At 44.2% G+C, this 21926-nt stretch overlaps 1 protein-coding gene across 1 annotated transcript in view; it reads right to left on the reverse strand.

The window, feature by feature from the left end:
• The window catches only part of LOC103249516 (inositol 1,4,5-trisphosphate receptor type 1), a 92948-nt gene that overhangs the window by 51516 nt on the left and 19506 nt on the right, over nucleotides 1–21926 (reverse strand). Inside the window, exons 4-10 of the mRNA XM_008048146.1 lie at nucleotides 18087–18287; nucleotides 16458–16568; nucleotides 14255–14350; nucleotides 11611–11733; nucleotides 10467–10571; nucleotides 7136–7328; nucleotides 273–395 (exon numbers count right to left, since the gene is read on the reverse strand). Of these exons, the coding sequence (XP_008046337.1) occupies nucleotides 273–395; nucleotides 7136–7328; nucleotides 10467–10571; nucleotides 11611–11733; nucleotides 14255–14350; nucleotides 16458–16568; nucleotides 18087–18287 (952 nt within the window). The remainder of the gene's footprint in view (nucleotides 1–272; nucleotides 396–7135; nucleotides 7329–10466; nucleotides 10572–11610; nucleotides 11734–14254; nucleotides 14351–16457; nucleotides 16569–18086; nucleotides 18288–21926) is intronic.

Consider the following 21926-nt stretch of genomic DNA (forward strand, 5'->3'; position numbering starts at 1 on the left):
GTCTTGAACCCGCGGGCTCAGGCAATTCACTCACCTCGGCCTCCCAAGGTGCGGGATTACAGACTGAGCCACTGAGCCCAGCCAAAATATAAATTATTTTAAGTTGGATTTAAAACTAAATCTGTGGCAATATCTACAGTCTCATCTTGTCTGAAAATGGGTAGCTGAGAGCCAAAATATTGCACCAATAAGTCTAGGGCCCACATTTAAGATACAAGTCATAGACTTCCTGCCACTTCTAGTAGTTTCCTTGAAATTAAAGATATAGGTACCTCCTCGGACTCCTTTAAAGGGATAGAAAAATGCCACAAGCAGGTTCATCAGGACGGCCAGGTTGAATGAAATGCTGCTCCAGAAAGACATGTTGCGGGCACACCAGTATAAGACGGGCTGGGCTGTGGAGACAAAGGTGAAGCCGGGTAAGGCTGGAGACCCTGAGTTAGAACGCTGGGAATAGTGCGGCCCTTCCTCCCACTGTGCCCCCACAAGTACACTTTTGTTCACAGTTTTTACAACAGTAAAAATGATCATTTGTTTTGAAGTTGGCATATGATGACATTAGATTGGCTTATTTCAGTGTGGAGTACTTACTGGAACAGAAGATGTATTTGGGGACAAGGAAGAAGAGAAGAAAAGGAGAAAAGTTGGACCATCTAAAAACCTTGCGTGCCCTAGTCAGCAATATCACAGCTATGGAATCTGAGGGTTATCCAGAGTTCACCCATTGAGTCCTCGGTTCCCCCAGGGCTCCGGGACCAGACGAGATGCCCAGAGAGACCAAAGAATTCAATTAGCTTTTTACAAGTATGGAGCATGGGAGGGGAGCAGTGGGGGAGACACAGCATTCAGTCAGCCCAGCTGGGCCCCAGACTAGAACTGGTACCATTTCCACATTCTTCCCTTGATCAAAACACTCCACGAATGTCCGGGTGCCTAAAAAAGGCAACAATCCCTTTCCCAACATCAAGTCATTTGCCATTTCCCTGAGATCTGCTGATCATCCTTGGGGATGGGGGACCTAGGGGCTCAAGGTGCTGACTGGGTGGTCGGCAGCAGAGTTCCCAGTTCCAAAAGCTACAAAAGAGAAAGGATGTGACACCAAAGCCACCACAAAAGGGCAAGAGACACCTTAGATACTGCTGCCATCTTATCCGTTGTTTCCTACAGGTGATACTACTTTGGCTGGTATTCTCAGTCTGAGAACAACAAACCTGTGGTCACACTTGGGATAGTGGGGCTTCCTTTTCCCCTGCACTCTTTTTCAGTGGTTCGGTACCCTTAGGATGATGCTCAAAAACAGACGTGGCAGGAATAACTTCATAGTCCATGCCAAAAGCAAAGTTACCAAAAGATAGTCTCATTCAACATTATCTCCTTTCAGAGAAAAGCATAGAGTATATGAGAATGGATCTCTATCATCTTTCTTTTTCCAATGAAGTCATCATTTAACTTTAGAACAGCAGCCAATGACAAATTCAATGGCCCCATAATAATGCTTGTGGCAGCAGCCAAGCTTTTGGAAGCTTCCATCCAAAAAAAATTTATGGTATAATTAAATAGAGCCCTGGGTAATTTAATAATTGCTCATATCATGTTTGTACTTGGTAACAGGCAATGTTTCCAGACTATAGAGTTTTAGAGCTATGAGTAATCATCTAGCTTAAATTCTCTCATTGTATAAAGGAGGGAAACTGAGGCCCAGCAAAGGGTAGAAGCTGTGGAGATTTCTTTTTTTTTTTTGAGTTGGAGTCTCACTTCGTCACCCAGACTAGAGTGCAGTGGCCGCTCCCAGCCACCACAGCCTTGACCCACTGGGCTCTGTCAATACTTCCGCCTCAGCTTTCCAAGTAGCTGGGACTACAGGCGTGCACTACCATGCCCGGCTAATTTTTGATTTATTGTAGAGATGAGGTCTCGCCAAGTTGCCTGAGCGGGTCTCAAACCCACGGGCTCAGGCAATCCACTCACCTCAGCCTCCCAAAGCACTGGGATTACAGGCTGAGCCACTGAGCCCGGCCAGCTGTGGAGATTTTATTAGCCAAGTTAGCAAACCCCTGGAGTCAGCAACAGGAAAAAAAGATAAATGACCCATGTCCAAGTGACCAGGATCTAGTCAACTGCCAGGTAGCAATTTACCTTTTTGTACGTTAACTCCTGAAGCAAATGTAAGATAACATATTTATCTGCTCTAGAAACAACAGCTATTGGTGTTCTCCTGGCACTGAAGCTCATTTCTGATCTAGATATAAAAACTCCACATAAAGACAAAAGAGATGAATGGTAAAGAGCTGATAATTGCTGAAGCTGAGTGACAGTTACATGGGAATTCATAATTCCTCTCCACATCAGTGTATATATTTAAAAAGCTCATAGTAAGAAGTTGGGGAAAAGAAAAAAAGAAACTGGCAATGTTCAGTGCTAGTCTACGTAAACCAGCATTCTCTTCAGAGGGAGCTCCAGTGTCAAATACGAGAGTACCCACTGCAGAATGCTTTGTTACCATTGTAATAAATGGTCTTCAGCAAAACTTGTGCTTTAAAATGAGCATCATTTTGAGCTGAACATTCAGGTCTTCAGTTCAGTAGATATTTATCCAGGTGCAGTAAGATACTTAGAAACCAACCTTGAAGAGCACTGTCTTTTATTTCCTGTGGCATGTGGAACTACATTCCTATCTACCTTTCTAGACTCTTCTCCCACTTCCCTTCCCCATACACTCTGCCTGTGCATCCCAATCTAGTGGTGGTTCTCTGAACACACCCTGTATTCCCCAGCCTCTGTACACTTCCTTTGTGGCAATTTAAAACTATGCTCACAAATTCTTTGATACTCCTCCCTTCAAGGAGTGCAGCTTAGTTCCCTTCCTGTTGAGTGTGGACTTAGCAATTTGCTTCTAATGAATAGAGTAGAGAGAAACTGCTGGTGTGTGACTTTCAAGGCTAGATCAGAAAAGCACTGTGGATTCCTCCCCACTCTCTCTCTTCAATAATTTGCTCTGAGGAAACCAACTGCTGCAGTGTGAGCGTACTCAAGCAGACCTATGGAGATGTCTACATGGTGAGGAACAGAGGCCTCCTGCCAACAGCCATGTAAGAGCGCTAAGAAGTGGATCCTTCAGGTCCACTCAAGTCTGTAGGTGATGGTAGCCCTGACAGACCCCTGGCTGCAACCTAGTGGCAGACCCTGATCCAGAAACCACTCAGCTAAGCTACTCCCAGATTCCTGGCCCCAAGAGATGGTAAAAATAAACACTTACTAAATTACCAAATTTGAGGGTAATTCATTGTGCAGCAATAGAAAGCAACTAAACTACCTTCTGTGGAAGGCAAAATAATAGCTCCCATGTGGAAAGATGTCCACATCCTAATCCTTGGAACCTGTGATTATGTTATCTTACATGGCAAAAGGGACTTTGCAGGTGTGATTAAGTAAGTTAAGGATCTTGAGATATGAAGATTATCTTGGATTATCTGGATGAGTCCAATGTATCACAGGAGTCCTTACAAGTCAAAGAGAGGCAGAAGAGTCAGAGGCAGAATAAGGCAGATGAGAAAGGCTCTACTGGATATTGCTGGTTTTGAAAATGGAGGAAGGAACCAAGGGCCAAGGAACACAGGCAGCCTTTAGAAGTCAGAAAAGCCTGGAGCCTTGAAACTAATCAACATCTTGATTTTAGCTCGGTGAGAACCTTTTCAGGCTTCTGCCCTCTGGAATTGTAAGATAACAAATTATGTTGTTGTAAGCTTCAAACTTTGGGGTAATTTGTTATAGCTATATTATGAAACTAATATATCTCTCCTTTCCCCCATCTCTCAGGCTGTGTTCATCCAAATCCCACCGACCCTTCTAGATGCTATTCAAATCCCACCCTTTTTCTGAAGTCTTCCTTTCCCACACTTCCACAATGCGTCAATGCTTGATTATAGCTTTGGCCATACTTTGCCTGGTATTGCAGCCACTTAAGATATGCCTGTGCTATCTGCCCTCTTCAGATGGTAAGTGCCCATAAAAAAGAGCCATATAGCTTACCACTGTTGAATTCCCCACTGTACCTTATAGTGTTTTCTAACTACTGAGGGCTAAGAGTTGGCTAGGTTAATACACCTGCTACATTATAGCAAAAAGTTGGAGTGTCATGATCCCAGATAGGCAGGACAATTTAAATAACTGCAACCCAGAGTATCTCTTGGTAACATTCTAGCCCAGTGTGCTATTTATCTGTTTTAAAGGAACTGGGCCTTGCTAGATGTCTTGGACTCCATATAGACACATGAGTGTGATCACCACGAGGGAGAAGTCCAGACAAGAAAGTGTCAGCATATTCAACTCTGCCTCCATTTCCTCTTTATCTTCTAGTTTTCCCAGCCTAGACTTTTCACTTCACCGAGGCTAGGATCTTCAGGCGAGGATATCAGAGAGGTTGTGAATGCACACACAGTGTGTGTGTGTGTGTGTGGTCTTGTTGTTGTCACATAAATAAAGCAGGGAAGGTTTATGAAGAGCAGAGCAATTGGGTATTTTAATCCTGCCGAAGAAAATACTAGGCTATGCCAGTCTTGGTGAGACCTCACTACATGTCTGAGTCCTCACTACAGATCTACCAAAGGACAGATGATCCTCTGTGATACATCCAGGAAAAGGTAAAAGCACATGAATGAGCCAGAAAAATAGTTTCTTCAGACTTTTTCAAAGATAAATAAGCTGCTTAGAGGGGAAATGAATTTCATTTTAATTATGCTTCTAATGAGAACATTTCTCCCCTTCCTAAATATGCACATGATGGTTAATTCAGTTATTATTTTCAATTTCTCTCTTACCAGCAGATAGCTTTGAAGCCAATTAAAATCTTTCAGTTGACAACTATAGTTGTGTTTAAGCTTCACCGAAATAAAAACTGTTTTACAAAAAAAGAAAGACTGAAATAAGGGAAGATATTAGCTACAGTGTAAAATAAGTCTTGGAATAATGAGATGGCCAATTTGCAATAAACCAACCAGGTCATAACTCTCCACTTCACAGCTGAGGGTCTGGGAGCAGTTAAGTCACTGGCCTCTGAGCCACAGAGCCAGTGGGGGGCAGAAGTAAACTGGAACTCCGCTCCCCGACTCCTTGAGGCTGAGGTCCTCCTACTACCTCAGGCTGGAGACAACATCTCAGAAAGAGGGATGAGGAGGTATCTCAACTCACCAGAAAAGGTGAGAATCTTTTTGTTGGCTCATAATTCTTTTGGAGCGCCTATAAAACACATGCATTAGATACAAATATTTGATAAAACAATTCTGAGAGAATGAATATATTGACCAGTCTCATAGATACATACACCGATAAGAATAGAATAAGTTTCTTAGCTATTATGAAGGTTTGGGTACAAGAATTCAGGATTAGATTCTCAAGTTGGAATTACAGACTATCCCAGTAGAGGACAAAAGCAACAAATAAGTTCTCTCCAACATGACGTAGTAGCTCGAACTATGAGTATGAGATGGGTGGGCTCTATGTCTACCTTTTTAAGGAGGAATACCCTTTTTCACTTAACTGCCCAACCATGGTGCTGTGTAAAAGCTTTCATGTTCACAGTAATGCTAGAGCTGGAAGCGTCTTAGCTAAATCCGCTGCAGGCCACGAGGACACTCTGATATGGGGTAGAATGGTACCCTAAGTTTTCCGAGGTCCATACCATGGGGGACATGCATGCTAGCCAGTTAGTGGTCCCCAGGGCCTCTGGCCAGACACTGGCCATAGAGCTGGATGAGGGGTGGGTTTGGCTCAGCAAGACATTTGATAATGTTTTAAAGTTCTGGACAGTGGGATGCCCCTTAAAGATGAGCAGGAATGGAGTGGAGCTGGGGCAGGGGGTGAGGTGGGAACAGGATCTTTTAGCAAACCTGCCTGCACAACCCCCTCTGCCATCAGCAGAATGAACCTAGGGCTGCAGGGAGAGAGGGAGAAGGGGGAAGAAGGATCACACAGTAATGGAGGCTTGTCTGTTCCTGCTCAGGTTATCAGAGACCAGGGAGGAGACAAAAGCTCAGAAACTGACCTACCCAGCCCCACCCCACAGAAACAGCCCCAAAAACCACAACTGCAGCTGGAATCCAGGGTTCCAAGCACAATATCTGGCTGCTGACTAACAGATAGAAATAAAGTATAAACCTTTTTAAGATGGCCACCACAGCTGGTGCCAGGTATACGGCTAGTAATGAAGGATCACATTAAAACCCAATGAAGACTAGAAGCAGAGAGTCCTCTGGGGAAGCCCTATGAATGTGTAGTCGACGAATATCATTTCAACCTGACTGGCTGGGCTTCTCAGAGGCACCTGCTGGTGAGCAATGGTGCGTCTTCTGTGGCAAATGATTCCACTGCCTGTGAAATGAGTTCAATCCTAAAACCCAAGCTACCCTGTAAAAGGAAAAATGCCAACGTCTCTGGAGCAAGTGTGCTAGTAAATGAACCATCAAGTCAGCTGAATTTCCTGCTCAAGTGAACAATCCTGTGAGCTCTAGGTCTGGCCCTTTCCCCTTCCCTTTATTTTCTTTCTTTTTCTTTTGAGTTGGGGTCTCCCTCTGTCACCCAGGCTGGCGTGCAGTGGTAGCACAATTACAGCTACCATAGCCTTGATCTACTAGGCTTAGGTGATCCTTCTGCTTCAGCCTCCCTAGTAGCTGGGACTAAAGGTGAACGACATTGCACCCAGCTAATTTTTAAATTTTTTTGTAGAGACAGAGTCTCGCCATGTTGCCTAGGTTGATCTCAACTTCCTGGGCTTAAGCAATCCACCTGCCTTGGGCTTCCAAAATGCTGGGATTACAGGTATCAGCCATCACACCCAGCACCCTTCCTTTTATTTTCTACATAGAGTTACCACAAAGAGGCATTCTAAAAGTCTTCCAGGAGCTCCCATCAAATCGAGTCAAATGCTGCCTGCAGGAAGCCTTTTCAGAGGGGTTGCCACACTTGGGCTAGAGCCCATTTATCAGCTACAAAAGCATCTATGGCTTCCTGGTGGTCAGAGGTGGAAAATACCATGCATTTCACCAGCTTTGCTCCTGCTGAGAGATAAATGCACTATCACGCCCAGTTTGTGCATCCCAGAAGTACATCTTGCTGTGGTGTTGCTGAGGCTGCAACCCACCTCTCAGCTTCTTCTGCCAATTCATTTCATTGAAGAGGTCTTCAGACCGCAGGAAGAAATCGTTGATTTTGCTGCCTTGCTCATCCCTCTCTGTAGTGTAGTAAATTCGTAGTTTTGACTCCTTGGTTAGGAATTCACATATGCTGGGCACGGGAAAGACAATCTGTTCCATTGTTCGGTCTAATCGGACAATCTAGGGTGAAAAAGTAGATGAAATTAAACACTCATCTTTGAAATCTTTTACTAAGACAATTTGCTACTGGCAGTGGACTTGGGGCTCAAGACCAAGTATGACAGGATCTCCCATTTTATAACCTCAGTCTGGGCTGTGTGTCTCTCAGATTTATATAAAAGGTAGTTTTGGTAAGCCTGAAAGAGTATTTTCCTAAACTCAGATCCATGAATTTTAACATGACCAGCTTTTATATGGGACAGTTTATTCCGTATTTTGTGTTCCTATTCAAATGGGGTTGGTGCTGTCCATAGAACTTTCTGTAATGATAGGATGGTTCTGCATCTGTCCTGTCCATGAGGACAGTTGCGAGTTACATGTGGCCCCTGAGTACCAGCACATGCAGCTTGTGCAACTAAGCAGTGGGATATTTAATTTAACTTTAGTAGTCACACATGGTTAATGGCTATCACACTGGACAGTGCAGTACTAGGTAGTGGTGCCAACCTCACCTAAGTCCCTTTCTCAGATAGTAAAATTGAGTGATTTTTCCTAGATAGGTCCTTTAAAAAAGAGATCTTTGGTTTATATCCAGTTGCAATGACTGCCTAACTCTTACATGTCAAAACATATGACGCATGAACTAATATGCCATTTAATCTGAGACAGCAACTATTGTTCTTTCCACAAGTTTTATTGCACCCCAGGAGTGGACACCTTGCAGGTTTCTTCCCTGCCTCTCCTAGAGTGGCTCAATCCCCAGAGTGGAGGGAGTCTGGTCTGGATTGTTAAACTTCAGGACACTTGATGGTGTCTTTTCAAAAGGGGTTGCAGCATAGACATGGCCTTTCTTTATTCTTCCTTCCCAGAGGCTGGAGAAGGCAGGTGAGGCCCAGGGACAATGTCCCCTACAAGAAGAGCTGGTTCTTGTTCTCCTGACACCTTCGTTCCCTGATGTAGCAAGAGAAGCAACTCAGGTCAAGTTGGAGTAGGAAACTCTCTCAGAAGGGAGAGAGGTTCCTATAGCCCTGTCTCTGTCAGTTCTGTGGGATGTAATCTATACACCAGTGGTTCCCAAATCTAGCAGGGGTAGATATCACACTGATTCTGGTCCAGAACTCAGTCTCATGTAACTGTAATTGTGGCATGGAGGTGACTAAATCTGCACACAAGTAGCTACCCAGGTGATCTTGGTGTCCACAAAGGCTCAGGGACCAATGCTGCTGTTTCCTGCTAGCAAGAGCCTGCCTACTTTACACAGTCAAGCAGGCTTGGGAGCAGGGTTCCTTCCCTGTAGGAGAATGACTTGAGGTGTGCATCTGGGTTCAGAAGGGAAAAGAGGAATAGATAAGAGGGTCCCCTGGCAAGAATTGAGTTCCAGACTCCAGGGCAACCCAGTCTAATTCACCAGAGAGAAGACACTGGGTTTGTGAGGAGAACTCCAGGTAGTAACAAAGTGTCCCTGCTTTGCATAGATAACGCCTTAGGGGAAAATTGAAGAGAGGGTGGCTAGCCAGGAGCAGGATCTGAGAGCTAGGGACTCCATGCCTGGACATTTCTCTCTGTCATTTAAGACTATCATACCTCGTTCTCAGTAGACTTAGAACTGGGAGTCAAGAGAACATATTCTAGTCCTTCTTCCATCCCTAATGGGCTGGGTGACTTTGTTCACGCCTCTTAACCTGATCAAGTTTCAGTCCCCTTTCTAGTGAGGCAAGGAGTTCAAAGACATGATCTCCAAGGTTCTGATCTTCTCTGACAATCGACATCACAAGCACCTAGAGCTTGTCTTTTAAGGGTTCCAGAGGACAGAGCTGGTCCTGCAGTCGAGCTTCTAGGCATTAACGATAAATCAAGGATATTTTTGCTCACATATACTGGCATGGTTGGCTAGTCACTGAAATGATTTTATCAGGACAGCCCAGAGACCTAAGATATCAGGTAAGAATACATTCTGGGAAAGTCTCCATCCTGAATGTTTTATCTTGCCCAAAGGAGTCTGTTGGTTCTTCAGAATCTTTGCTCCAACACTGATATTGAGTTTATGTATTTCCTCATTAGCAAAACAAGGCACATCATTCCTTACTGCCCAGTATCTGGAGACAGAGATCTGTGCTCTCTCAGACACCAAGAGGCAATGTGGGTAACATAAAGTGCACCCACGGGCTCAGGGACCAGACAGATCAGGATTAAAATTCTAGCTCTGCAACTAATTGAACAAGTGACACATCCTCTTCTGAGCCTTACTTCAGACTTCTCATTTGCAGAACGGAGATGATACCCTCTATTTAATACAGAGGATGAGGACGATTTTGCTTTTTTCAGAGAAAATAGTAAAGCTTTATTGGGAGAGTTTAACAAGTCAGATTTTCAATATAATGGTAACATGTCTTTTTAACTGATGGCTGCCCATCACCTACTTCTGGAATTGTAGATCAGGTGGAGTCTTCCCTTCCACATCAAGGCCACCTCCATGCTCACAATACGTTAACATTCAATTTTTTAAAATGTGTTATCTGATGGTAACACTTCCCTAGAGAAAAGCCTCCAACAATCCCCCTTGCTCTGGGGTGCAGTCCAGACTTCTAAGGATGGATGACAAGCCCCCACAAGGTCTGGGCTGCCCACATCTCCTTTCAGATCCCCTGTTGTCCTCCCTCTCACTCACTGAACTACAGCCGCATGGGCCTTGCTCAGCTCTTCCCCACCCCCAGAAACTTCCCATCCCAGCTTTCACTTGCCAATATCCCCAGGTCTGAAAAACTCCTCCCCCCAGGATCTGCCTGTTTCATCCTTCTGTTCTTCCAGGTGTGTGCTTAGATGCTGTTTCTCCAAAACAGGCCTCCTTGGCCACCATCCCTCTGCTGGACTTTCTTATGCCTTCCACTCTCCTCAAGGCCTTGTCATAATTTGTGAAGAATGAGACTTACTCATGTAGGGTTGTTCAGTGTCTGCCTCCCTACCAGACCTCAAGTAGCAACTATGATTGTCTTGGCCATCGCAGATATCCAGCACCCACCCAGTGCAGGACCAAGTATACAATAGGTGCTCACAACATTCTTGTCACTCAGATAAATGAATGCATGGTAGATCCAGCACAGGGCATCACACGCCAAGGGTCTCAACACAGGCTGTGCCCCAAGCTCACTTGGCTTTTACCTCTATCTGCGCTGTGTGCTTGGCATAAAACTCCAGGGCTTCATCTCCGTCCACCTGGCCACCAGGTTTCAGCATAGTCTGAAGTTCTTTGTTATGTCGAGCCAACTAGAACACAGGGATAGAGATACAGGGGGTCGGTGTCTCTTCACAACAGGAGCACATAAGCTCCTTTCTAAGTCTGGGTATAAAAAATGCATAATAACCAGCGGCAAGCAGAAGGGCAGAAGTGGCTCCATCCTGTCAAGTGTGTTCTGCACAGAAGCTATTTTGGGAGCTGGTAGAAAAGCATGGAAGGCTCATGCCCACGCGAGGTCCCACTTTCTCCTGATCTCATTAGACAGCCAGGAGGGAGATGGGAGCCTCCCTTCAGAATGTTCAGAAACCTCCTCAGTGGCTAGATGCTGGTCATGGAGGAGATAAGGGGCAGGAGGCTGTTTAATTCTTCGGCCAGTAAGCTGTGGCAGGGACCTGCTAATCTCAGGCCCAATACTGTTGTCATTTTCTATCTAGTCTCCACACCTGAGTTTAAAATAGGTGGAGGGGACGGAAAACACAAGGCTCCAATAGGGTTACAGTCTTGCCCCTACCACCAGAAAGCTCAAGGCACACCAGCATCCAGGAGGAGGAAGCATCTTCAAACATCCAGCCGCTTGGGAAGAGAATGATGAAATATGGCATCTTGGTGCCAGGGCATAAAGTATTGCCATATCCCCAAAAAGGAAAACAAAAGGAAGTCATAAGGACAAGTTCCCACAGATTTCCAAATGCAATAGGCGAGGAAGCCGAAGTTTATTTCTTCAGATTGTTAAGAGAGACTCATCAATATTTATAAAAGCCTAAGACTCCTTTCAACTGTCTCCAGACAAAGTCATAAACCATCAAGTGCCACCGCTTGGGGGCGAATGCTGTTAAGAAGCATGGGGATTTCCAATGATGTGACCCAACCACTGTGGAAAATGGAAAAGTCCTGGAACTCAGCACATTGGACCAGGTTGCCACGGGTACCTGCGAGCCACATTCTCATGGGTACAGACAGCCCTAGGTTAAAGCCATAAAAAAAAGGTGGGTCTCACAGCACCTCAAGCTCAGAGTTTTGGCAGTGCAGGGAAGCAGCATCTGCAAGGGGCATGGGGAGTGGTCATACCTGGTGAGCTAATATGTAGATGTTGTGCCCCACGTTCCTGGGGGAGGCAGCTCCATCCTCTCCATTTTCTCCATCCTCAAATTCCACTTCACCTTGCATGTAGGCTTTCTTGATCACTTCCACCTGCAAGAAGGGCCGAGAACAAAACTCCCCTTTCAAGGAAGGCTCACACAGGACTGGACGGACAACACCCAAAATGGCTGACCCCTCATAAAGCGGATGCAGCCCATCAAGTTCAGCAGCCTTTCCTGTCTGGCTTGGACACTGCCTCAGAACCCTCCCAACGCCATCACAGGCCGTCGAAGCCAGTCAACCGCTACTGACGTGAGGAATGGAACTCACTCACTCTACTTAGACCAAGAGACATCCTGTAGCTGGTTCATGCCCTTCTACTTTAGAAGGAGCAATGGCTTTAAAGAATCTTGAAACAGCTATAGGCTTGAAGACAGACTTTTCCTATTGCTACATTTCTACCCACCAACTCTCCCACTCCCAACCCTTGCCATTTCAACAACAACAAAAAAAACTAATATAAGAAATCTATAGGCTTTAGTGAAACTATTTTCTGATTCAAAATTTTTCCCTGTCTCCCCACAGCCTACTCCATGTGAAAATAGCCAAGCACTGTGTTTAGTATTTTAACATTCTTTAAAAAAACTTGAATGCTCACAAACATTTTACGAGGTATCAGATTCCCCCATCCTTCTTCTCTACGGATGAGGAAAGAGAGTCAGATAAAAGGATACTCCTAAAGTCTTAGCTAGCGAGCTGAGATTTGCACTTGACTCCATTGCCCTTCACAGCTGCATGCCTCTGCCTGAGGACCCATGCACTTGGCACGTCTCATGCTTACAGCACATTTCTTAGAGTATTTGTGTATCTGTCTTGCTGTTCTCATCTACCCAGCTTCTTGAGAACAGGGACTGGGTCTGCTCATATCCGAATCCCTTCCCTAGGGCCCAGCACAATGCCGTGGACAAAGTAGGGCATGGCTGATATTTATCAGATGGACACATCATTAAAGACTTAATCATTCAAAGAATAAGAAGGAAATATCTTCAACCTCTAAGTGCTAAAAATTAATCATTTTCTTTGATGATTCAGAAGGCATTTCAGTCTCCTGCATCCCCACAAGGCCATTGCTCTGAATTTTTGTCATTATCCAATACCAAGCACGCAGAGGGCCACACATTTCAGCACTGACACCATGACAAGCCCTGGAAATAACTTTGGAGACAACTGCCTCACTCTTTGAACTTATTCTCTCTAAGACCAAATCAAATAGACAATATGTTGCATAGGCTATGGGGGGGAGGATACACACACATATGTATGCGCACAAGCTTGCACACACACGTGTTCTGGATATTAGAGCTTTCCTCCTATTTGGATTCTTAGAAAACTGTTCCAGGAAGCCTTTGACTCTGCCCACGAGCCAGAATGATGTTCTCCAACCACAAGGGGGCAACCCCGGAGCCAGTGACAGCCATGGGGCTGGATGGTGACATTTTCCCCACCTAAGATAGGTCATGTTCTTGATCCATGGGAACCAGGATGGGGTCTCTCCAGAGTCATTTCATCCCTACTCAAGAATGACATACCTCGCCTCCCCAGTAACCCCCAGTTACGTAAGCTGTTATGTAAGCTCGGCGAGGACTTCCATCTCAGGCTGAGAACTCACTCCCTGACCTCAGAGATCAAAGTACTGAGCTGCTCTTAACTTTATTTAAAGGGATACATAAAGGGACTTTAGCCTGGCCCCAAGTGCACATTCAGGTCACCAGGAGGCAGAAACGTTTTAGTGCCCTGGTTTAAGTCTGTCAGTTACTGTTTATTTGCATGGGGAAAAGTCCAAATTGAGACTTCTGTCCTCAACTCCTGACACTGTCTCTGATAGCTGCTTGTCTCACAGTTTGCAGCACTAACTCCCAGCCTGGAAGTCACAGCCAATTGTGAATGTCACCCCTCAAAAATAAACCAGATCATGTTTTCTTTAAAGAAAAAAAAACAAAAAAACCCAAACACTGTCATCCAAAAAGCACTCTTCCATTGCCCAGACTATTGGCACTAAGAAGAGATGTGAATTCTTCGGCAGTGGGCAAAGAAACTAGGCGAAAATACTAGCAATAAGTGAGGTACAGGAAGAAAAGGAGCTTCAATTCACCAAGGGTTTATCATGTGCTGGGCACTGTGCTAAGGGCTTGATGGGGATCGTCTCATCCAGCCTTCAAAACAACTTTCTGGACTAGGTAACATTATTATCTTCCTTTTACGGATCAGGAAAGTGTGGCCCAAAGAGGTCAAGTGACTGCCCAAGGTGACACAGCAACAAGGGCAGAGCTATGCACTTGAACTCAGGTCTGTCATGCTCCGTGGTCATGTACTGCACTGTCTCCCATGAGAGAAAAGAAGGGAACAAGCCTTCCATGTGTGGTTTGTTCTGAAGGGAGAGAGTAAAAGACTATGTCTTCGATGCAATGCTTCACTTCTCCACTCAGTCAGAAGCCTGCATTAAATGTTCCCATTATACTTCTGATTTGGGGGACTGTTCAGAAAGCTCAAGGAAGCAGATCTTCTGCTCTGCCCCAAATATTGCTTTCATATTCCTTGACGCCATGGTCATGGGACCAGTCACCCAACTCACCAGTTCCTTAGGCCTCATGTTATAAAGTATCCTCTCCGCATTTTCACTGTCATGCCTGCTTTCCATGATGGCTAGGAGCAACTTCGAGGCATTGTTCTAATTGGAGAAACAAAGGGAGAGGAAATATAAGGGGGGGGACACTTGAGTGCCTGGCCTGAATTCACATGCTGGTTGACATGGTGCCCTGGCTAAAAGATGCGTATTTTACTCCACCCCACGGGGAAGCCCTGGGTCAAGTACATCAAAAAGCATCTGCAACAGGCAGAGAATGTGCCACTTCAGACCCCAGAGACGTGTGTGCAGAATCTGGTTTGGGTCAAAGAGGCATGTGTTTGTTAGGGCATACGTGTTATGCCTAAGGTTAGCTGGTACAAGTCCTCACAGAAATTGGAGATTTGAACATGGATGCTTGTGGGTACACTGTCACCCTCATGAGGACAGTGGTCAGGAAGAACCTGCTACACAGACCCATGAGGGCTTCATGGGGAGTATAGTTACAAACTCTGTTATTTGGCTTTGCAGGCCAGAGAAGACAGGTAATAAATGTAATTCTGCTCTGTCTTAAAATATTTTTATCAGTTCTCATAACCCCTAATACTTAGTGAGCACAGTTATACTAGGTAACAAAGTGACCTAAAGGAACACTATGTATGCCAAACCATAATTCCCCATTACATTAAAAATGTTCATATGTCTACACCCCATACTTCTTGGGTCACTTTAGGCGCCAGGCTTGTGATAATTTGTACATTTCTCTGTATATAGGACTCAAACATTGTTGTTTTTTTTCTGGCAAGGGGAAAGTCTTTTTTCCTTCCCAAGTTTAGGTCATAGCAGTTCAGTCAGGTCATTGTGCTACCACAGGGCAGTGATTTCTAGAGATTATTGGATTAGTTGAAAAAGTCACTGAAATGCTGACCAGAAGTGCAAAAGATTCTGTTTGTTTTAGACTTTCTGATAAATGACAGCCAGGTACATGAACCTGAATGGTGTTCAAGTCAATTCTAAAAACTTACAACAAAATCTGTCAAAAGGAGTTAAAAATAGAAAAAAAAAAATTCCTTTAAACGACATACCCAAAGCAACTGTTAGTTTGGATTCTCTAGTGTAAAATATTAAAGAAAAAATAAAAATAACTGTGTCATTCCTGTAGGTCCCTGTGTTAACAACACCTTCTCTAATGACCTTTCCTATGACACCTTCATGCAATAAATACAGATCAGCTCCTGTAGTTCTGGGCTCTTTCATCATAATAATAAAGCACTCACTGCTACATATAGGTAGATAGAGGACAGATCTCAACATGCCCCAACCTGGGAACAGTTAAAAAGGAAATGTGCTCGGAAAGCCTAACACGTTTCAAAACACACTTTAGACAAGGATGGGTTGCAAGTGCAATTCTCAGAATTGACTCTTTGGATTTTTAGAGAACCTTTGGATCCCCTAAAGAGGGAGGAGAATTTTTGGGGTCCACTTAGGAAATCAACAGCAGGAATAGTATATCAGCTTCTCAAATATCCAAGAGGCCGGCTTGCAAACACAGAAGCTTAGCACGATTTTCTCTCTGTAAAGCTATTTGAGTATTATGGGGAGTCTGAATGTCAGTAGGGCTTCATATCAATCACCTGTAGTCGTCCTTGTACATACTTCAGAGAAGCTCAGCAGAGGTCTGTAGGCACATTCTTCGTCAGTGTAATTTCCCTTATTTTAAGTCAACACTATTAGCCACCCTTTTGCTAAATCAGTGACAGAATAGAAAAATATGTTCTCTTAATTAAGTACAAATAGATTTTTTTCTTTTGTTCTAGACAGGCTTAGTTGTGCTCTTTTTCAGCTGGTCCTTTTTCTGGGGGGGGGGGGCGGAATCTGATACCATGGGGAGAATGGTGTTTCCATCGTTTCTCTGTTTGGGGCTTTCAGAGTCAAGGCTTTTAGTCTTGGATGCTGTTTGAATCCAAGGGGAGAGCCTTGAGTGAGGAGTCCTCACTTTGTGTGACCTAACAGTTGAAAAGCTGGTGTCCTGTGGAAGGGAAAGGCTGAAGTTCTGCATTTCAGTCACAACTTGCATAACTTGCACCTGAGCTCTTTCATTAATTTTAAAAGAACTATCTTTAATATTTAGTTCACAACACTGACCATGCACGTGCCAAGACAAAACACAAAAGTGATTGCTTTCAAACTTTTGCTTTCAATTCCTACTTGCCTTCAGTTCTAATACAAGGTCCATCCTCTTCTTTCCCAAAGGATTGATGTCATTAAGGATCAGGGCTGTGATTATGTCGATTCCATTGGATTCATGGGTGGCTATGCAGTTCTGGGCAAAGACACACAGACATTTACACAAATGCTGGTCATAAATCAGACGTCAAAGGCCAACAGGCTGAACTGCTATTTCAACACAACGCTTACCACTCCCAGTAATGTCTCTAGGGGAGAGCTGCAAATTTTCCGTGAGAAAGTGGTAAAAATAAAAGACAGATGAAAATCTCTAGTTTCAGAATTAACAGTAAACAGTAGGAAAGTCCCCATGCACTGTAACTGATAAATTGCTTGTGTCTAATCCAAATTGCGCAGCACAGCCGGCTTTTGTTCTTAAAGGAAAATATGGTGTATGACTGATACTGGGTTTTGAGCCCTTTTTCCCCTTTCAAGGTATGTTTCATTCTCTCTACATCACTCGTTTTTCGTATTTCATACTTTAGCTTAAGGCTTAAGCTTGGAAAGCAAGTTTCCTGTTTAATGCACAGAATATCAAAATTAATCATCTGCCCCCAGGTAAGGTCTCCATTTGCAGTACAATCCATCCAGTCTGTTCCTTTCAACCGGCCTCTGTTTGGCAGAAAAGCAAACTTGAGGTAATAAGGAAATTCACTTAGATGTCAAATAAAGCCTTTCCCCCAAGCCTGTTGTATTTTTTTGTTCCTTTTCATTTTAACTAGGACTACACCATCTGCTTCATCAGAGAACCAGGAGGGAAGTGAATCTAACAAAATGTGGTCCTCACATTCACAGACAACTGAGACCAGGTTTTTAATAGACAGTGAGCTGTCTCTCATAAACCCTTCTTTTCCTCTGAATGAAGGGCTTTGCTCCCCAAGTAACACAGCATCTCATGCCTTCCTTGGCTAACAGGTGTAGAACTGGCCTTTTTAAGCCTTAGCCTACCCTCTCCAATAAGAATGAGCCTATAATTTGGAGTTAAGAATCATACTCATCCTAGCACTGATGCCAAAACTTACAAAATCTTCAAGAAGCCTTGTATAAACTAAGAATCCATTCCAGAAAAGAAACTATTGGGTTCCACTAAAAAATAAGACTTCTTGAGTGCTCAGAGTCCAGGCTAACTGATCTTTCTTTTCCCTGAATGTCCAAGGGGTTAAAATCTCAACTATAAATGGCCTCACATTACTTTTAAGCTGTCTATGTATAGCCATTTTTTTCTTTCTCGCCTGTTGTACTTGAAGGGTTTGAACATCCTGCAAGTAGCCACTCTTTGATATTTCCTAGTATTTAAAATAGATCCCAGTCTTCTGGTTCTAATATAACTCCCACTTTATTACCTACCCCTAATAGTCAGATTATAGGTGGGACATGCAAATCAAACCAAACCAAACCAAAGAGCCCAAGGACAGTCCTTCCAGTGCCTGTCATTAGTAAAGTTCTGAAGTGTCATAAAGCACTGTGGCTACTTCTCAACTGCTGGAGAAAGGTTTCCAGTCCTACTGACTCCGGAGGATGACAGGCAGATGCTATATAACTTCTGAACTAGTATCTGCCAACATTTCCAAAATGAGAAACTTCCCCCCCCCATCCAAAGCACAAATGGAATTACCTGGTTCTCATGGCAAGGCCCTTGACAGTATTCAGTCAGACTTTCCAGGGTTTGGTTGATAAGTGCTACGTTCTTTTCATTTATGTACAGCCCGAGAAGACCAAGGCCTCCAGTTGTGCTTCCACAAATACAGTCCAGAAACTGCAGTGTCTCACATACCAAATTGTAGTTGGTCTTGTTATTTTGGCAACGAAGGAAGTTCTGTAATTGGGCAGGCCCCAGGTTGGGTAAGCAAAGGCAGAGAGAAGAGGGAAAATGTCATTTATCCTGCCATTTTGATAATCTCCAATAAATTGGTGCCCTGGGTTGACGAGCAACTATGCAGAGAGATGCAGCATGGGACGAACAGAAGAGTCAGTGTGTTCCCCTCACCCACGATGGTCAACCCACAGACTTGGTCTACAGCAATGGCTACATCTTAAGGTGCTTTTATATGCAATGCTGTGCAGGAGAGCTCTTCTGTGAGGACCCACTTTACTCTTTTTGAGTCCTTATTTCTCCATTCGCTTCTTACTCTTCTCCATTCCTGCCCAGCCCCACTCTCATCAGGTGCTAAGTTCAGAGGCAATGGACATTTCCAAGGGCAGTGGTTATGTTTAGAAATGATAGTGTGGTCTGGGTGCCGAATGCCTGGAGCCTAGCACTGGGGATGGTTCACCATAAAATGAAGTGTGATCTGCTGGCTTAAGCCCAGTGCTAAGGAGGGAACCTATACAGTTTGCTTTGGCTATTTCCATTATGAAAGGAAGGGGCAAGAGTGAGTAAATGTGTGCTTGTGTGCAGGTTTTAACTGGGTAAACTTGAAATGTTAACAAGAGACAGAAGAGCAAGATACTTCCTCAACAAAATAAAGAAAGCCACATTCAGCCACCTCATCAAGCAGTATATTTTGATGAGAAGATTTTTATCAGAGACTTGTTATCTGTTCTTAAAAAGGAGCAAAAAATAACTATAAATATTCTTTTTTCTTGTGGGTTATCAAAATGGCTGCAGAAAATGGGTGACATAAAAAGATACAACCAAAAGGTAAAATGAATGCAATCTTTGACCTGGTAATTCCATTTCTATGACATTTTCAGGTCTGTTCACAAAGTGTGTATTGTACAGCACAATTTACAACAGTGAAGAACTGGAAATAACTTAAATGCCCATCAATTGAGGAGTAAATAAATTATATCAATATCATTTAATATTATAAGTTGGGAACACTGAGTAGATCCATATGTGCCAATATGGAAACATTTCCAGGACATACTGTCAAGTTAAAAAAAAGGGCAAATAGGTTCCCATTCAAATATACAGAAAAAGAACCAGAAGGATACAGTCTAAACCAGTAATAGTGCTCTATGGATAGAAGAGAGGCAACTCTTATAACTAAATACTTATTTTCATTTGAGCCCTTATAAAAGTAATGTATCCACGTGTTTCCTGTATAATTAAAACATTTGTAAATATACAGAATAAAAGCTGGTAACCAAGTTCAATGTTGACTCATCAAACTACCTCCTCTCTCCACTACAACTTAACCTAAGTCCCTTTTGTTCACTAACAAGGTCAGGTCCAGGTGGGATGTGGAGGAAGAGCAAATGATTTGGGACCATGCAGGCTTTCATAAGGGGACAGCTGTTTCTCTAAGAGCCACAGGAAGCCAGAGGAGGGTTTCAAAGCCATTTCTACCTTGCTCCAGCTCCTAAGTGAAGATGGTACCCTTAGTAATGATTTGGTGGATCACTTGGGTCAAGGGCAGCAATGGGACAAGGGTAGCCCTGGCTGATCAGGACTGAAATTCAGACCATGACTCTCTAGGCCCATTGGCCTCTCAGACTCCTATCACCGCTCCCACCACCATCCTCCTTCTGACCAATGAACTTCTTCCTGCTCTTCAAGCACTCTTCATTCTCTGCCTCGCCTCTGGGGCTTCTACCAGGCAGGTGATTTCCTCTGCTTTCATTCTCCCAGGCTTCCATGCTGCTGACTCTTCCTTTGGGATGTGGTCTAAAGTCACTTCTTCCAGGAAGTCATCCCTGAGCCCCACTCCAGTGAGATGGGAGCACACACACTGCCTTTCTCAGGCCCCCTCACACTTGGTGATGCACCTTCAGAGATGCCCGTCAGCTCTGCAAGGACCATTTGGCAGCCCTGAGTACCCAGAGCTAGCACAGGGCCTGGTGCCTACCAGGTGCTTTATAAACATTAGTTGAAATAATCTGAATTGGAATGAATTGGAATGAATTTCATTCTGAAATGGAATGAAGAGCAAAGAAGGAACTGGGGAAGCCCTCATGGCTAACTGGGTGCACATGCTTCACATTTCGGTGAAGCAGAGTCCACTGCCCTCTCTTGAAAGTCTCTCCCACTTCCCATAGTCTTTGGAGTATCTAGTCGGGATCTCTTTCTCTAATGTGGATCCATTTCCTCTTGTCCTCTACAAAAACAAAGGCATACCACTCACTAGAGGCACACAGAGATTCTTTTTCAGAGAATAGAATTCACAGTTGGCACCCACCACCCTGCCTCGTCCAGGACAGAGAAATCCTGTTTTATTTTTTGTTTTGTTTTGTGGTCTTCCTTGGAGGGCCAGGGACAGAGTTGATATAGGAGGATTAAGGAAGAGAAGGTCTTCAAGTCTGCGCTCAGACAGACTTCAGTGGTGAGAGACCAAGACCTGCATTCATTAACCCAGTGAAAAGCAAAGCAAAGCCTGCATCTCAGGGGAGGGCTCAAAGCACATGCAAGCTGGTCCTTCCCATCAAATGCCTGACTACTGTAAACAAGGCTTGCTTAAGGCAGCAACTGCCCATTTGGCAAAGTCAAACTTGGTGGCTTTATCTCTACTGAACATTTACCAACAGGAAAGTTAAGGTTATAAATATGACAAGAAACTGGGTATGAGCCCAGAGGGTGCTGCTTCAAAAGGCCGATCCCTTCTCTCTCTGAGCTTACTCTGAGCTTCTTTGCACCACCAGGGAGTCAAAAACTCTCTCCTTGTGAGAATGCTTTCCCCTTCCCCCTATCCATGAGGAAACCCTGACCCAGTGATCTACCATCTATCTGTTCCAGAATATTGCCAACAGGATGGCATTCAAAGTAGCTGAATCCTGCTTAGAACCATTATTTTGAGAACTGGATTCCCACAAACATCATTCATTGGAACAAGTCACCACCTAAGAGTCTGATTTTATGGGAGTTTTTAAAGACAATTCTAATCTTCATCCTTGTGAATCAGTGGTCCAGATCACTGGCTTCTGTCTGGACCCTACAGAACTCTGGGGCTTCCCTGGAATTCCCTTCCCCCATCCCAAGGGTCTTGTAGATGAGAGAGGGAAGGAAAGCGCTGGCACTCTCGTTTCCACTCTGAACAGAGCAGCTTTGGTATCATCTGCTGTACTTAGTACATTTCTGTGTAAGATACTCAAACAAAGGATTTTGTGGCCAAAAAAACCACAAGCTTAAAGCCACCAAATTGGATAATCTTTACAGTACTTTCAAACATTAAGTTGCTAGGTCTTTAAAAATATATATTAAAATATACTATTTACCCCAACCTCCAGAGTACTGTTTCCCATAGAACAATGTATTGGAGAACCAAGCTCTGGAAGGACTTCATTAAAAGCTGTTTCTGCGCCGGGCTCAGTGGCTCAGCCTATAATCCTGCGCCTTTGGGAGGCTGAGGTGAGTGGATTGCCTGAGCCCGCGGGTTCGAGACCCGCCTGGGCAGCGAGACCTCATCTCTGCAATAAATCAAAAAATCAGCCGGGCATGGTAGTACGTGCCTGTAATTCCGGCTACTTGGAAGGCTGAGGCAGAAGGATCGCCAGAGCCCAGTAGGTGGAGGCTGCA

This window comes from Carlito syrichta, unplaced genomic scaffold (assembly GCF_000164805.1).
Source record: "Carlito syrichta isolate Samal-C Ts95f unplaced genomic scaffold, Tarsius_syrichta-2.0.1 Scaffold120616, whole genome shotgun sequence".
NCBI lineage: Eukaryota > Metazoa > Chordata > Mammalia > Primates > Tarsiidae > Carlito > Carlito syrichta.